Genomic DNA, 17,794 nt, shown 5'->3' with positions numbered 1-17,794 from the left:
ATCTCCCATTAAGTATCATCTGAAATGAACTAAAAGAAAATCACCCCTTCACAAAGCTATCAGAAGTGCCTCCTGACTTCACTGCTGTCAAATTCTTTGCTTCTTTGATGAACACTTCTAGTATTCCTCCAGAGATTACAGGCAACTCCTTCTTCTTTCCCTTCTTAAAGGTCTTCTTTCCTGCATCAGCCACCAAAAATATTAAATAAAGATAGTGAGATATGAGAGAGAGAGAGAGAGAGAGAGAAATATCATGGGTTCCATTTCATAATTTACAAAAATCATCTCCAAAGATTCACTTCATTTGCTGACCAAATCAGGCCTTTACATTATTGTAAATATTTTGTATTCATTTAAATGTTTTTTACCCTATGAGATTCCTTTAGATAGATCTTTCATTTGTGTTTGTTGAAAAAAAACTGAACAAAAAAAAATCTAAAAATTTAAACACTCCCCTACAAGGCATATCTTTTCACAGGGTATAAAGGTACAAAATGCAAAGGAGCCTAAGAGTTTCCTAGGGCACCATTCCGGCTCTTGGTGAGATATAGCTATGATGAAAGCCACACACAAGTGGCAAGACTCCAAAAGAGAAAATTCCTTAACTCTTTTCTTTGATATTTTAGTCTGGTAAATTGTCAGTTTCAATTAGGGCCAGCTCTAGAGGCTACATCCCAGGCACAGTGACATTTTAGGGTGAGAGAAAACTCTTTCCCACCTCACATTTTTATTCTGATGAAATATGCTCCATATGAATAATATCAACCATCACCATGACCACCACCTTTATTTAGTGCTGTTTTAAGTACTTCACATGTATGACTCTATTTAATCCTCACAGCAGCCCTTTGAGGTGAGGAAACTGAGGCCAGGAGATAGATAGTAAGTTACTTGCATAGGATCAAACTGAAGAGGGTGACAATCAATGGGAGGACAGAGGAGGCTGCCTGTAGGAACTGATGGAAAAAGCAGGGCAAAAGGGAGTTACATGTTTACTCCATCTGAATTTTTCCTTTGCATTCTATGTTCTAGGTCAGCTTCTTCCTCAAGCCTTCCTGAATAGCTGTGAATGTCATAAATCCATACAGCAGCTTCCTATACCCTGCTCCCAGCAGACTGTTCCCCCGCCCAAGAGAAGATCCTATACCTCTGGGACTAACATGAAAAAAATCTGACCACCAAGGCTGGTTTCTAAGTATGAACTTTGCCCTTTCCTTGAAAGAATTTTGTATCCTTCCCTATACTTTTCAACTCTCCACAAAAGAGAGTGACTCTTAAACCTTTATGTTTCATTTGTATAATGTGAAAGTAACATAGTCCAAATAATCCCTGATCCCCATTCCCATACTTCTAGAAATAGAAAGTCATTGATCAAAGTCAGTGATTTTTACACTACCTTGAAGTTGTTCTAGTGGAAACATCAGATTCTCCTCTGGGGGAATGTAACGCAAAACAACTGTCAGCTCTCCTTTGTATTGAAGGCCAATATCAGGAGCAAACTCCACCTGGCCAAGGGGAAACAGTTGAAAAGAAAGAGTGAGAATGCTTGGCTTAGTATTTTGCAGTCCTCATGTGAATGTTCAATATTTACTTGGTGGGTTAAATTTGACAATTCATCCCCATTTCAACTACGTTGGCTCTTACTAGTTTAAGAGATGTCTTAGGTATGAGAAAAGAGAGACTGGAGAACTCTTTGAAAGCAGTTGCATATAACTTTTAATACTAAAGTAAAAGGAATTTGAAAGAAGACATATAACACAAATTTGGTCAGTCAATAGATATTGAGTGCCTGTCACTGAGCATACACACATAGTTCAGGACATGAGCAGGAATGAAGATGCCACTAAAAGTAGCTCTAGAAGTTACTTTTCCCTATATCTCTTTGATGTCTCAAAGCTTTCCTAAATGACCAAGGTGGGATTTATGTTGGACTTCCAGCCATCAATTATTAAAAGCAATACTGGTAATTCCCATCATGAAAATTCAATGTGGACAAAGTGATTCACTCAAATACTGCTGGTGGAGATGTTAAATGGTGCAGTCACTCTTGGAAACAGTTTGGCAGTTTCTTGTAAGACTAAACAGCCAACTACCATACAACTCAGAAATTGTACTCTTGGGCATTTGTCCCAGAGAAATGAAAAATTATGTCTATATAAAATTTGTACACTAATATTTGTGTCAGCTTTATTTGAATCCTAAAAAACTAAAAACAACTAGATGTCCTTCAACAGGTGAAAGGTTAAACAAACTGTGGTGCATCCATTCCATGGAATGCTACCCCAGCAATAAAAAAGAAACAGAATATTGATACATGCAACAATGAAGGAATGAATGAATCTATAGAAAATTATGCCAGGTTAAAAAAAGGCCAGTCTTAAAAGGATATATACTGTATGATTCCATTTATGTGACATTCTTGAAATGACAAACTTATAGAGATGGAGAACAGATTAGTAGTTGCTAGGAGTTAGGAACAGTAAGAATGGGAGGAAGGGAGGTTTGGTTATGAAAGATTAACCTGATGGGTACATGTGGAATTGTTCTGTATCTTGACTGTGGTGATGGTTACACAAACCAACCCAGGTGATAAAATTTCCTAGAACTAAATATACACATACAAATGAGTATAAGTAAAACTGGGAAATCTGAATAAAATTGGTGGATCATATCAATGTCAATATCTTGGTTGTGATATCATACTATAGCTTTGCAATATGTTACCATTGGGAAAAACTGGGTAATGGGTACATGGGATTTCTTTGTATTATTTCTTATAACTTTATGTGGATTTATAATCATCTCAAAATAAAAAGTTCAAGTTAAAAAATTCAATGTACACATACACCCAGAGCTTCTGTTATGTAGGTTTCCTACTTGACACTGAGTTAATTAAATGTTGACTTTTCATAGGTAGGAAAGGTAGAGTATTTTCTGAAGCTCTTCCTTCAGGCATCTGACTTCTGAATCAAAGTCAGAGAACTGCTCTCCTCTAAGAGAGGGCAGACTGAAAGAGTTCAGAAACCAGCCTACTCATAGCAAAGCCAAAGGCTATTTGAAGTTCAGAAATCAATCAATCAATCAATCAATCAATGAGTACGTGAGTGAGTAAATAAGCAAATAAACTGAGACTATTACAAAGAAAAGGAATCCTTGCCTGACATTCATTCATTTTCATTTCTGTTGTTGGTAGTAAAATTTATTAGTAAGAGTGGGAAAAATAGTTAAAATATTTTATTCAGCCTTCTTACCAGGGCAAAAATGAGATTGGTGATATGGTGAAATAGACTATCTATCTAATATTTAATCTGATTATTTTAGATCAAGTTACTTATAAAAGGGCTTTTCTTTTTTTTGTGACAATTTCAGTAAATTTTAGTTTATATGAATGTCATCAATCAAAAATTATAATGAATATTATGGTATTATATATTCAAGATGGTTACTACTTTTTTGATACTATCGTCAATAAGAGCTGTGTATTTGTCCCTTGTCTTTGAGTCTGAGTGGGCTCTGTGATTGCTTTGACTAGGAGAATATGGCAGGAATAAGAATGTGCAACTTTGGGGGTATAGGCCTCAAGATTGACAACTTCTACTTTCTTTCTTGGAATGGACATTCCTGATGTCCCTCTAAGAACCTATGCTGTGAGATTCAAGCCACAGAGAGAAGCCACAGGTATGTGCTCTGGTTGGCAGGTCTAGCTGAGTTGGCCAGCCAGCAGCCAACATCATGTATGAGCCATGAGAGTGAGCCAACTAGAACAATCAGCCTAGTTGAGCCTTCAGATGATGTCAGACTCAGTCTGGTTGCAACTGCATGAGAGACCTCAAGTGAGAGCTATCCAAATGAGTCCAGTAAACCCACAGAATCACGAAAGACAATAATAAATTGTTGTTTTAGGCCCCTAAGGTTTAGGGTACTTTGCTATACAGTAATAGTTAGCCAAAGCAGGCTCTATTTGCTTTTGGGTGAGATCTCTGGGTAAGATAATATGTTGGTAGGAAAAAGCGATATATGCCAGTGTCACATACTAATATATAGTATACATTGTGGGAATTTATTAATGTTCCATTGGTTTTTGGCTTAAATTAAAATATATTGGTGACTTTGTATAAATATAGACTTAAAGCCTTATGAAAGTAGAACACAATAAAGACGAAGCCTTGTAGCATTATAATCACATAGAAAAGAAATTTAAATGGGGGAGTCATCTTGTAGCCTGCATATAACTAATGTTTGGGGGTATTTTGGGTACTTTTACAAAAAAAATCCAAGGCAACACACTCTCCTGGTATACCACCTTTTCATTATCCAATCAACTCCTGCTCAGAAAAAGGTAGTGGAATTCAATTCAATTCAATTCAATTTAACTCTACCAGCATATATGGAGTGCTTATTTTTTTTATCATGTACTTTGCTAAGTGCTGTGGGGACACATAGACACAGACTCTGCTTTCAATGAGTTTTCAGTCTATCTAGGAGACATATTTGCAGTAAAAGCTCTATTAATCCACCCTTATTTAATGGACTCATCAGATTAATTAATGCTCTCCATCTCCAATGAATAGTAGGATCCTCTCTACAAAGACCACGTGTGTCTGCTTCCATCAGTTGAATTGTAATCTCACCAAAAGTCAGCTGCATTAGTTCTCCAAGCTCTTTATGCCAGACATAACTGTGATTATGATTATATAATTTAATATTACACAAATTGATGAGTGCAATGAGTGCAAAAAGACAGTTGTTATTATAAAAATTAAACTGAATACTTTAGAAGAATTAAAGATTTGAAAACAAAGTTGCTATTGGATTATATGTGAGCTTAAAGGTATAAAATATTAGAAAAAAATATGAATATTTAAAAATATTTTGCATTTTTTTTTGACAGAGTCGCTCTGTTGCCCAGGCTAGAGTACCATGGCATCAGCCTTGCTCACAGCAACCTCAAACTCCTGGGCTGAAGTGATCCTCCTGCCTCAGCCTCCCAAGTAGCTGGGACTACAAGCACATACCACCTCACCTGGCCAAATTTTTCTATTTTTGATTGCTTGGCTACTGTTTTTTCTATTTTTAGTAGAGGCAGGGTCTTGCTCAGGCTTGTCTTGAACTCCTGAGTTCAAGCAATCCTCCCGCCTCAGCCTCCCAGAGTGCTAGGATTATAGGCATGAACCACTACACCTGGCCCATTTGGTTTATTTTGAAAGTATTCTTATATTCTTGTTTCACTTTAGAAAATTTCAAAATAGAGACTATTGATGATGCATCAGGGCTAGAATTTATGCCAAGAATATGTGGCAGAATTTTAATCATTGAACCAATATTCAAACAAAATTAATTGTCTCTATATCAGAAGACTTACAAATGAATGTACATTTATTTGTTTTAAGTTAAAATCTTTAAGGGATACACTGGGAGGTTATAGTAATTAAAACAGCATGTTACTGGCATGACAAAAGGCACATAAACCAATGAAACAGAATAGAAAGCCCAGAAATAAAGCCACACATTTATGGCCAGTTTATTTTTAACAAAGATGCCAATAACACACAATGGTGAAAGGACAGTCTCTTCAATAAATAGTGTTGGGAAGACAGGCTGTCTACAAACAGAAGAATAAAACTGGACCTTTATCCCACACTACATATAAAAATCAACTCAAAATGGATTAAAGACTTAAATGTAAGCCATGAAACTGTAACTAGTAGAAGTGAGGAGTAGACTGGTGGCTATCAGAGGCATGGGTGGGATCGGGGTTGGGAAGATGTTGGTCAAACTATACAAAATTTCAGTTAGACAGGAGGAATAAGTCTGAGATATCTACTATACAACATGGTGACTATAGTTAATATTAATAACAATGTATTATATTCTTGAAAATTGCTGAGAATAGATTTTGAGTGTTCTCACCACAAAAATCAATATTTGAAGTAATGCATATGTTAGATTGATTTTGCTATTCTACAATGTATACATATTTAAAAATAATGTGTTTTATGTGTAAAACATGTATTAATACAATTTTTATGTGCCAATTCAAAATGATGAAAAACATTAAAAATAAAAAGAAATGCATTGGGTGAATGTGTTTGTATATAGGTGATTTCTGTGACTTTCTATCTTAACTGACCTACTATTGGTGATGATTGCTGGGAGAAGAGAGTTTCTACTGTACAGAAAGTTCAATGTCACACAAATGGTGACAGTTGCTCCAATACAAGTACAAAGAAACTACTGTGGGAAGAGGAATATTAATCCAAATTGGTATAAGGAGGTGGCCCTTGCCTGGTCACTAATGGATGGGAGAGATGATGACAGATGAAGATGGGTTGGGAAGAAGGTTACTATGAGTTCAAAATGCTGTAGGAGCAAAATATGGTGGGGACTGTGTTGAATGTGTTTATGGATTGGCAGAAAGTCAAATGTGATTAGGGGAGTGTGTATAGCAAGGCAGTAGCAAGGAGGATATAAGTAAGGTGTCTACTCTGGGTTCCCTTAGAAGACCCTAAGGCATGAATTGAATTTATAGCATTTTATTAGGAAGGATAGTGGGGAAGTGGGACTGACAGTGAAGGAGGCTTAAGGGCATGATATCAGGTGAAGTTCCATGGAGTGTAACTTTTGTTCAGTCTCATAGAGGAACTCTGGAGATATGACAGATCACACTTCAGAGCTGTTCCAATGAGGCAAGGGAGTGGGGGTGTTTATACTTCTTCACATAGGCAGTCATTGATCAAGGGCTCTGCCCACCTCTAAGAGACTTAAATACCCAGAACACTCTGGCTTTTCACTCCCACAGACCAAGCCCACTCCAGCAGCCTGAGGGATCCCCTCCTACAATGATTGGCAGGGGTTGACTGGTGAGAGTGAAAGGCATGGGGAGCCACATTTGCATGGATAGAGCACTGACATCCTCAGCTGCTGCAGAGGGCTGGGCCATATTAAGGGAGAACTGAGTGCCAGGTAAGGGTTAGCATATATTCAAATCATATCCAAAAAGCAGTAGGGAACTATTAAGACTATCTGAGCAAGAGTGTGAAATAAGCAAGATGACTCCCCCTTCTTCTGCTTTCTGAAAAAAGAGAGCCACTTTCCATCAGAGTAAGAAAGAAACCTCCAGTGCATTTATAGGTGTAAGGCGGAGTAAGAAATTACATATAACAGTCTACCAAAATTGTTAAATAAAGACACAGTCTTTAATCTAGGTAATAATTCCACAGGAACTTACATTTTCTCTCTGCCTGAAGGAACAATAAAAGAATGTTTCCTTGAAAAACCACTTAAGCTTGCTGTTGATTTTCAGAAGTCCTCGTTTTTATAATAGGACATTCTGGGAAAGCATGAAAAGCAATTCATACTGACAAACACTTCTCTAACTACCTAACATGTCTTTCAGAAGGATAATGAGTTATAGCAAGTAGATAATCCCGTGTCATGCAGTAAAATGGAAGTTATACTGTGAAAGTACTTTATGGTATGTTTGGCATCTTGAGTTCTTTCTCTGTCTGTACCAGCCTTCTCACTTGTTTAGTGCTGTAAGATCTAACCCATACAAAGGTAGGTATTGAGAGACTTTCACTAACACAGAGTCAATAAGCAATAAGGCATTATGTCTTTCCAGCACTCCTACTGCAAAACGATGTCAGTATTTCTGAATGCTTAAGGACTATTAATTCTGATCTCCTATTACTAGGGAAATGAGTACCTGTAGCTCACACTTCATCTCCTCAGCTGAATAATCTACAAGAAACATCAAATCTCAGGGCTGCCTGTACTACATCTGCAGCTGATGGAGTGCCTATTGCATTGAAACAACTAAGACAAGAGACTGAGAATGAAGTGACACTTCACATAGCTAGCTAATAGTGAACCACACAGAGCCCAGCTCAGGCTGAGGATGAGCCATGAATGAAGCATGAGGCAGCATAGAGAGCATGCCTTTGCACCAGACCTTCCAATTTGGGGAAGACATATTATCTAAGCAAGTCTGAGGCTTCTGCCTTTCCTCCATGTGTCAGAGGAAGGTTAGCAGAGGAAGATGATGTGAATTAGAGACTCTAACTTCTGTTGGGTTTCCCAGAAGCAGACTCTAAGGTGAGGATTCTTATGCAAATAAGCACTTCCTTATTGACTAAGGAAGTGCTCCCCAGAGAGACCAGTGAAGGGGTGGAGAATGCAGGGAAAGGATGCTGCAATCTTGGGCAAAGTTCCATCAATTCAGCCTGATCTGGCAGGGGCGCTCTGGAGTATAACGAACACCTCTGAGTTTTTCTCACTCTCAGTAAGGGAAGTGGGCCTTCATACTCCCTTACCTATCAGTTATTGAGTAAGGGTTACCTTGTGGCAGAGAGTACAAAAACTTCCAGGACTTCTGGCTCTCTGCTCATGTGAACAAAAAGCTACAGTAACCTGAAGGCAGGCTTCTAAAGAGCGTCTAAGGTGAAGGCTGTTGTTGGAAAATCTCCTAACAGACGTGGCTAGGAGTCTGAGGGGATCTGGCAGAGGACTGATGGTATTCCACAGACAGTGAACACAATCAGAACTTTTCTACATTCAGTAAGCTCAGAGAGACCCAGAGCTGCTTCCTGCTCATGGTAGAAAGTGAACTACACAATGGTAATGTGGAGATAATTACTGTGGAAAATTGTTGGTCCCTAAGCACAAAGGATGCCTGGGAGAGGTCTGGGAGAGCCTAGATATCATTCCAGCAAAGTCTTTCAACCATTTGCAGGAAGCTGACTGGAAGGGTGCTGTTTTTCCTTTTAAACTGGTTTCCAAAGAGCCTCTATGTGCTTTAATGTTAACTTCATGACAGATAAATTAATTTTATGTGCTAAGATGTATGGTACTTGTCTATCATCTGTGTCATGCATCATATGATGTCTTAGACATTTTCTAAATAAGATATTTGTTCATAGCACACAAAAGGAAGTGACTGACAGGAGACTGCAAAGTCGTATTAAGTGCCATCTTTTATAGTCAGGCATTTCATTCAATTCCAAGAGGCTTGATGCTGTAATGGCCAAATATTTTTTATATTTAATGTCAGGGGAATAATATGGTGTTGTGGACACATTCGTTGTTAATACTGTACTTCCCATCTCCATCACATTTATGTTGAGCATGAGCTTATGGTTATTTTATGCTTAAGGATTTTTTATTATATTTTATTATCAATTTTACCTAATAGCCTAAATATTAGGTAAAATTTTACCAATATTCTAAATACACCTCCTAAAGATTTTCCATGAGTTGTTTACACCAAGTTTCAGGTCAATAGTTATAAAATCCCACCAGCAAGTTGTATTTAACTTCTGAGTCTCAGTTTCTTCATCTATAAAATGGGAATAATGACACTTACCTCATAGGGTTGTTATAAGCACTAAATGAGAACAATGCTGTTGTTGATGATATGGAGGGCATCATTTGTTTTTGCTGTCTAGTATCCCTCACCATTCCTTTAGTATCCTGATTTCCTTTGGGGAAATCTACCTTGAGGACCAGGGCACTTTCTAATTATCTTAAGCCAGCTAATGTAGTTCACCACCTTGGCTATAGTCATTAACTCAAGATATTCAGTGATATAATTAGAATTAGGAAAACCAGACCCAAAGCACTGGTTTGACTGTTGGAGGAGGAGGAACTCTCTTGTCTCCTGGACAGTGTGGTGTAAGGATGAGAGGCTTGCAGCCACTGTAGCCAGTAGTGCCCAGGAGAGGCATGCCTGGAGCTAGTGAGGGAGGTTAACACTGCATGGATCTTGACAATGAAGCCAACAAAGAGGAGAAGAGGGATCAAGAGACTCCAAGGACTTGATAAGATTTGACCATCTGGATCAAGCCCTGCCTGATCACCACTTGCCAATAATCTCCCCTTATTTTTTGAGCACTATGAGCTGGGCTTTCTGTTAATTGAAATACAATGGCTCCTAAGTAAGATGTCTACTACCTAACATTTATTGAGAGCCTACAATATTCCTGATAGAATGCTGACAGCCTCACATAAAATGCTTACTTAAGCCTCACAGCAGCCCTAAAAGCTATATCCAATGATTATATTACAAATGAGAATATCAATGCCTAGGAAGTTAAGTAATTTGCCCAAGGTCATGTAGGCAGTCATGGAGCCAGGATTGAACCAAGTAAGTGTGATTTGAGTCTACCATCTTTACCATAATATTCTTTTGCCTCTCTAAATATAAAGAACAATCTTTGGTTGCACAAATGTGACCATTTTTTACCTCCCTTTTGACTTAAAAAGTTATTGTAAATGTAGAGAGACTCCAGTTGCTTAGAGTGAATCTAAGGCACTATTGGTTTAGATTAGAAAATGCTACATAATATTAACATTTAATTTCTAGAGCCAGCTCTAAGATTGTTTTACTGAATATATTATAATTTAAGACCCAGGTTATGAATCCCAAAACTAGGAATGTAAAAAACCAGATCCTTTAGCTACAGGTAACTAACTCCCTCATGAGTCAGGGCAAGTCCACTCCTGCTTGTGGTCTGAACTGTGGAGAATGAGAAATAATGTTTTGATTTGGTCATGTCCTATGGATTTAGTTTTGCCTATATGAAAATCAAGGTTTTCTCCTTCTAATAGGATCATATAATGTGTTTCTTTTGGTTATCCATGGAGACCTTCAAATGATTAATAAATTTTTGGTAAGAAAAATTAATGATATATATGATTATATGGCTTGCATCATACAATCTATATTGACAATTTCCAAAACAATGAATTTACAATATTATTCCAAAATGTGCTGCACTAATCTTTGTAGATTATCACTTGAGATTTGGCAGTCTTCAGATTCTTTAGGCCTGTGACATCAATGTCACTCATAACTTGTCTGATTGCATAACTGACTAATCAGGAAGCATTTCCTACCTTGGGCTGAAGCACAAACCACTCGTCACTTGGATTATCAAAGTTCCATGAGTCAAAAGGAATCTCTACCTCCCCAAGGAAGCTGTTACGTCCAAATCGATCATAGTGCCAGACCGAGAGTTGCAGAGTTCTTGTTTCCAGCTGGGTATGGCTGATGGTATACTACAAATGAGATTTACAACATCACACTCCACAAGAAGGGCTTTATCCAATTCCAGGACAGGTTGAAATCCAACCATTCCAACATCTTTCAGATCATATGCATCAGTAATATGAACAAAACAAACATAAAGAAAAGACTTTCTTTTTCTTTGTTTTTGCTACAACTGAGGTTCTATTCCATAAACACATTTTGTACCAGACCTAGCACTGAAAGATATATAAACACATTATTTGAGGGTAGATAAACTCCAGATACTGTATAAAACAGTGTTAGGTAACAAAGCTTATCCTCTTTCCAGTTTTACCTGTTTTTCATTTGCCTAATTATTTTTTTCATATCTACTTTATAAGCTCAGGATTTAAATCTCCAACTTCTCTGTCTTATTTTCATAATGAGAACCCTCAAATCCACAAAAGTATTGGCAATGAGAAATTTGCAAACACAAAATTTCATAAAGCCTGGCCTAAGTGCAGAGGTGAAAAGATGTACCGGTAGACTGAGCAGAAAGAAGATATTGCTGGGCTTGCTTTTCTTTTTTGAACAGAACATTATCCAGGGCTACATGCCCAAACACCCTCCAACCTTCTGCTTGTTCTGTGCAACCACCATCTGGGACACACTTCAGACTGACTGATTCCTAATCCTGGATTTGTGTCTATTCCTGTCCTTGCTGTTACTATCATGATTAACCTTGGCTCCCTGCTTCCTGAATTTACCCTCTCACTGTGCTTACCTGTGCTTAGGCTCATCTTTGCTAGCCTGTTATGGTGATTGAATTTGCGCTCTGCCTATATTTATTCATTTTCAGTTTATCTGTCTTAATATTGGTTCTGCTTTCATACATGCCCCCACTGACACATGTAGGCACATGGCTTTCTGTCCTTCCCAACTTCCTCCTATAGTGGATCTGACTCTATCACCCTGGGGCATTAAACTCAAAAATTTCCCTAGGATTCATAATACTTCCATATTCTGTTCTCCCTGGATCTTTCTTACCAGGCCAGATTGGTCCAGGGTGAGAGAAAGGGTTGTTATGTGGAAGCTCACTGGAAATAAACATTTCTGTAAGAATAGGTCATATTTTTATCTAGGCCATTCTCTGAGATTTCTCAAATCTGACCCTGCATCTCCACAGTTCATTAACCACACACCTAAATTTAGCCAAATTCTGAAACCCTAACAAGAAACAGCACATATCCATGCTGTGTTAGCAGAACAATGAATGTGTGCAAAGCAACTCATTAAGTTGTTGTCAAAACTGTGACAAACTTCTTTTAAGGGGGTCAGAAAAAGCACAGTTTGCCCCAGGGTAAAACACACTTTTTGACAAGCTGCATCAGCTGAGAAGTAATTTTTCTGGATCCTCTCTACTTAAGGTACAAATTCAGCAGCAGCAGCAGAGAAGTTAATAGAGTAAGAGTGGTTTACATTATTTTTTCCCAAAAGATGTTAGGAAAGCCAAGCATATTATAATAATTTATTCAAATTCCAATTTTCTAAAACATATACAAGCCTTGAAATGTAAATAAAAGATTCTCTGTAGTTACTTCTAAACCAATGAAGTTGTGAACAGTATCACATGAGTTACTGTGAGAGAGTATTTATTTACCTTTAGTGTTTCATTAAATTCTGGATTGGTGCCTGTTCTGATTTTGGTCTTGCGCTTATTGTTTCGGGACTTGTCAGGAAGAAGGTATGACTTGACATAACTGTAGATAATAAAATATAAAAGTAATTATTGGGGAACAACTATTTGCAAGAAATGCTCTGGTACTTAAATGAATAAAAGAGGCAAAGGGCCTATGATCATAAGAGATAGGACCAAAGAGAATGTGATCTATATAATATGATAGTTTAAAATATAACTCTGGGCCTTCCATTAGAAAGAAGCAGTAAAATGCAGTGGTAAAAGAGTGTATGCTCTGGAGTCAAGCCAACTGTTTTTGAGTCAATCCATTCCTCATAGGTTTTGGTGACTTCAAGAATTTACTTAACCTCCCTGTGTCTCAGTTTCCTTATCTGTAAAACTGGGATAATAACAGTATCTAACTCATGGCATGTGAGGATTAAATTAGTGACATATATAAAGAGCTGCCATCTTGTATTAATGCTACTCAATAAATGTAATCTATTATTATTAGCAATGGTTTAAAGAACTTCTCTGGGGTTACATATCTCTCCATTCCTAGACCTGCTTTCTGATGTCAATAGTAATAGGTGATAAGTTTCTTTCACTAAAAGAAAATAGTGAAAAAGAATAAAGAGAAAATAACATGAAGTCAAGATAGCAATTCTACCCAACACCTTACCTTGAACTATCTCAGGAGCCTCTCAGAGTAGGGGCGTCACAGTAGGCTCAGAAATGTATAAGACGTATATGATTGAAATGTACAAGATGCTACCAGAGTTCTAAACCATATCTGCTGGAGTTTTAGATGACATTATTCTATGCTAGTCAAAATAATTATATTGGTCATGTAGCCCTCTGAAACTTAGTTAAGGAGGGAGGTGAACCAATCTGTAGTCAGAATCTATCCATTTGTCTATCTCAGGATCAAGCTTAACTGAGTTATTTATTGCACCTAGGTCATCTATTGTACAGAAAAGAGTGAACATGGCAGGACTGAGACTGCTATCCTTCTAAATGCCTGTTTCCAAGGTTGGCCTCTGGGTGGTGCCTGGGAACTTGTATTTTGGGAAGGTTCCTACCATTCCCAGAACTGATAAAAGTGGCTCACTGTGCCTAAACTGTTTGTACAAACAGTATGGCTTATTATGAACAGATTTCTTTCTGGGAGACTGGAAATTTGGTATATGATGAGCAAAGTCTCTAACAAGCTTCCCTGGTAGACAGCAGTTAACAAGTATTGTCATGACTCAATGCTGGGGGAATTAAATGTATCCTAGGTGACTCCGCCGGGAGAGAACCCTTGGAAGCTTGAACCTAGTGTCCTCAGCACTTTGTTCCACATACCTTTTCCCTTTGCTGATTACAACTACATGTAGAGTCCTGTGAAACCTCCTAGTGAATCACTGAATCTGGCAGTGGTCTTGGGGACCCCTGATACATCTTTATATCTAGCTTTTCTCCAATATACCATGGTCCACACCTGCCCTCCTACGCTGATCCTTAGAATCCTGAGAGCCTCACAATTGACCTTTTGAGTTGTTTGATTGGGTGACAGCTTGGTAATTTTCTCTGGAGGATTTCCCAGAACAAAAATCAACAGGATACTTTTGTACATCCTGGGTGTGCCAACATGTCAGCCTTCCACCTCAAAAAGCTACCTCTGTGCAAACTACAACAATGTCAGTCCTGAATCATGTTGAGTAAGGGCCTCATAACAATCAGGTAACCAAGAACACAACAATTGTACATGTACTTTATAGAATATTTAGAAGTGTGGTATAGGAGGAAAGTGAAGTCACAATCAACTCTCTGAGAAGGCTCTGAATCAAGAGGAATCCTAAGATTTTTCTGAAAAAGAAACACACATACAGACAAAGAAGGCAGTGATTGAAATAGTCTGAGGAACATGCTATGTGCTTACGCATCTGTCCTCTGTTTCTTTTCATCTCCTATGGCCAGATTCCTGCAATTCTTGACAAAAATGTAGAGCCCTCCAGTTTTGTAGCAGTAGCTGATATGGAGAAGGATTTCACCACTGACCTTCACGTTGCCATAGTCTCCTGTTTCACTGTAAACACTCATCATACTGTTAAGGCTTGTCTGGAATAAATAAACAAGATGAAAAAAGGCATCCAGTGTTATTCTAATGATCTCTTCACAGAATCAACCCCCTTTATTCAATTACAGTTCCTATTCTTTATAAGAAGCAGGGAAATTAGAGTGAGGAAAGAAGGCAAAAGCCACTTGTTTTGTTTGTATTGTACAAAATCTCAGCCTGTGAAAAGACAACAGATCCAGTATCATTAATAAGGAAGGTAGGAAATTTGCTGAGAGGGGAAGTATTGCCATTTTGGGTTAGTGAATACCCTTTGTTTATTTACTTCTAATGAATACAGGGTCATTGGGGCATTTCCAATTCCACTTCTCCTCCATCCCTACAGCTTTCTCCTTTTTCACTGGTAGAAACAAGTTCAATATACTTTAAGGTCTAGAATACATTGATCAGAACAAAGAATAGCTTATCTCATGTTCCGTGCTAGCAGGAGCCTCATGCATCCACAGAGAACATCCTATCAGTCTCTGGGAAGCCACGGCTGCAGCTTTAAAAAAAGCATACCAGAACATCATAGATACACAGCTACCATGATTTCCCCTCAAATGAGTAGCTGTGTGGCCACATGAATAGTTAAGACCAAGGCTTTGTAAATCTCTGTCAAATTGCAGCCCACAAAATATAACACTGAACAATACAGTCACATACCAACAAATCAGTAAAATGATTTAAAAAATACCAGTCCAAATCTACCAAAATGATTAAGGCTTTTGACAAGACACTAATGACATGAGACATATTTTAAATTATAATAGTCCCTCTTATCCACAGTCTCACTTTCTGTGGTTTTGCTTACCTGCAGTCAACAAAAGTCCAAAAATATTAAATTGAAAATTCTATAAATAAATAATTCATAAGTTTTAAATTGCAGGCTCTTTTGAGTAGCATGACAAAATCTTGCACTGTCCTGCTTCATCCTGCCTAGGATATGAATCATCCCTTTGTCCAGCGGATCTATGTTGTAGATGCTGCCCATCCGTTACTTAGCTGTCTTGGTTATCAGATCGACTGCGCTACTACTACTGCAGTGCTTATGTTCAAGTCACCCTTATTTTACTTAATAAGGGCTCTAAAACTCAGGAGTAGTGATGCTGGCAATTCAGATATATCAAAGAGAAGCCAAAAAGTGCTTCCTGTAAGTGAAAAGATGACCTTGAAGTTCCTGGGCTAGGGTTCAGTACTATACATGCTTTCAGGCATCCACTGGGGGTCTTGGAACATATCCCCTGTGAATAAGAGTGACTACTGTAAATGTAATAAAATTATCCTTTAGCACTTGAAGCAAAAACTCTATGTCTTAGTAACTGTTACAAAAGACTACCTGGAAGGTTTCATGAATGACCTAGTAGTTTCAAAACCCCTCTTCTATGAACCACTGGGAAGAAAAGACTATGGTGAGTGCAAAGACACAGAGACAGCTCAGATTTTCCACTTTTTCTTTTTCTTTTCTTTTCTTTTCTTTTTCTTTTTTCTTTTTCTTTTTTTTTTTTTTTTTTTTTTTTTGCAAAAGTCATTATGCTCCTCTAATTGCTTACGGTTGAGATTGGCCAGAGAATAGGATGTGGTGATGTGGCTCGTATCTCTTCTAAGCTTAAGTCAAAGGCAAGAGCAAACCAAGAATTCCATAATTATTTGAAAACTACAGCTTAAAAAGAGCCCGTGGGTGACCTAATTTGTCTTTCTTATTCCTAAAACAAAGCAATAGAATTTTCATGTTTAGAAAGTGGCTTTGAGCGATACTTTTCAAACTTTAATTGCACATATATCACCTGGGAATCTTTTTAAAATGAAGATTCTGATCTCTTCAGCCTGGTGTGGGGTATGAGCTTCTGCTTTTCTAAAACATTCCTAGGTCTGCAGTTCCCAAACTGTGTGTTGAGGTAGTCCAGAACACCACAGAAAACTCACAGGGGTACCATAGAATATTTAAGATTTTTGAGGGAAACACAACGATATCTACAAAACACCATCTAAACTATTAACTAGTAGTTGACAATGTTAACATTAAATCACACTTCATTCCTTTCAATAAACTCCTATTTGTGTGAAGATGAGTTTTTGGCAGTTACTGCAAGGAAAAGCAAATATTGCATAAAAATCAACATGAAATGGGAAATGAAATTCATTATGTCCAATCAGATTGTAAGATTTAAGAAACTGTGTAGTGTTGCTCAGTAGGCACACATATCCTATTAGTAAGTAATTAGGGCTATTTACAAATGAAATAAAAGTATTATTTTTCTTTTAATGTACCCATATTATTTTTTCAAATGGCTACTAAGTTGTTAGCATATAAGTGCTTATTAAATTCTTTGGATCTATTCTTAAAGCCTTTGGTACTCAAAACATGGTCAGGTGGTACTTTTGGCCTAGAAGTGGCATGAAAGAATTACTGAGACACTAGGGGCTTTATGAACTGAGGTAGTTTTGGAGTTTCTGTTCCAGGTGATGGAATGTTCCTGGTCCATGGACCATGCTTTGATAACCTCTTTTAAAAGGGAACCTCTGGTTAATAGTACCCAAGTCAGAAAAAGATAAATGTGAGGAGAATTGCCCACCTAATGATGTTTCCCAGACCATGAAATTTATAAAGTATGGTTGGTAAGAAGGAAAAGAAAAGGTTGAAAACTCACAGTATCTGAGTCAGCATCAGGCACATTTAGGTAGGTCCACTTCCTGTCAGAGCCTGCTTGAGAATTCTTTAAAGAAGTTATCCAAAGATCAAAAGAAAAAGAGTGTTAGAGCAACAGAAATCAGAGAAACCAAGAAAAAGACTTACAGACATATAGATAGACATAAGGACACGGGGGTCCTAAAGCCTCTCAAGAAAGGCCTTGAACACTACAGTAAGAAAAGGCTTTATTTTGTAGGCAGTGGGAAGCTATGAATGGTTTTTGAGTGGGATAGATACCAGACTGTGTATATGTTTTAGGAAAATGACCAACAGTAGTGTGGAGGATGGTTGGAAACTTTAGAGAATGGCGTTAGGGAAGTT

The 17,794-nt window shown here is 37.7% G+C and overlaps 1 protein-coding gene across 1 annotated transcript in view; it reads right to left on the bottom strand.

Moving 5' to 3' along the window:
- Positions 1-17,794, bottom strand: part of SYTL5 (synaptotagmin like 5) — a 105,476-nt gene that overhangs the window by 7,672 nt on the left and 80,010 nt on the right. The window contains exons 10-15 of the mRNA XM_012736667.2: positions 17,433-17,498; positions 14,608-14,786; positions 12,666-12,765; positions 10,894-11,055; positions 1,397-1,505; positions 45-180 (exon numbers count right to left, since the gene is read on the bottom strand). Coding sequence (XP_012592121.1) covers positions 45-180; positions 1,397-1,505; positions 10,894-11,055; positions 12,666-12,765; positions 14,608-14,786; positions 17,433-17,498 — 752 coding nt within the window. The remainder of the gene's footprint in view (positions 1-44; positions 181-1,396; positions 1,506-10,893; positions 11,056-12,665; positions 12,766-14,607; positions 14,787-17,432; positions 17,499-17,794) is intronic.

Source organism: Microcebus murinus, chromosome X, assembly GCF_040939455.1.
Source record: "Microcebus murinus isolate Inina chromosome X, M.murinus_Inina_mat1.0, whole genome shotgun sequence".
Classification (NCBI taxonomy): Eukaryota; Metazoa; Chordata; class Mammalia; order Primates; family Cheirogaleidae; genus Microcebus; species Microcebus murinus.
The sequence above is the reverse complement of the archived record's forward strand: the minus strand, read 5'-3'. Positions and strand labels throughout refer to the sequence as shown.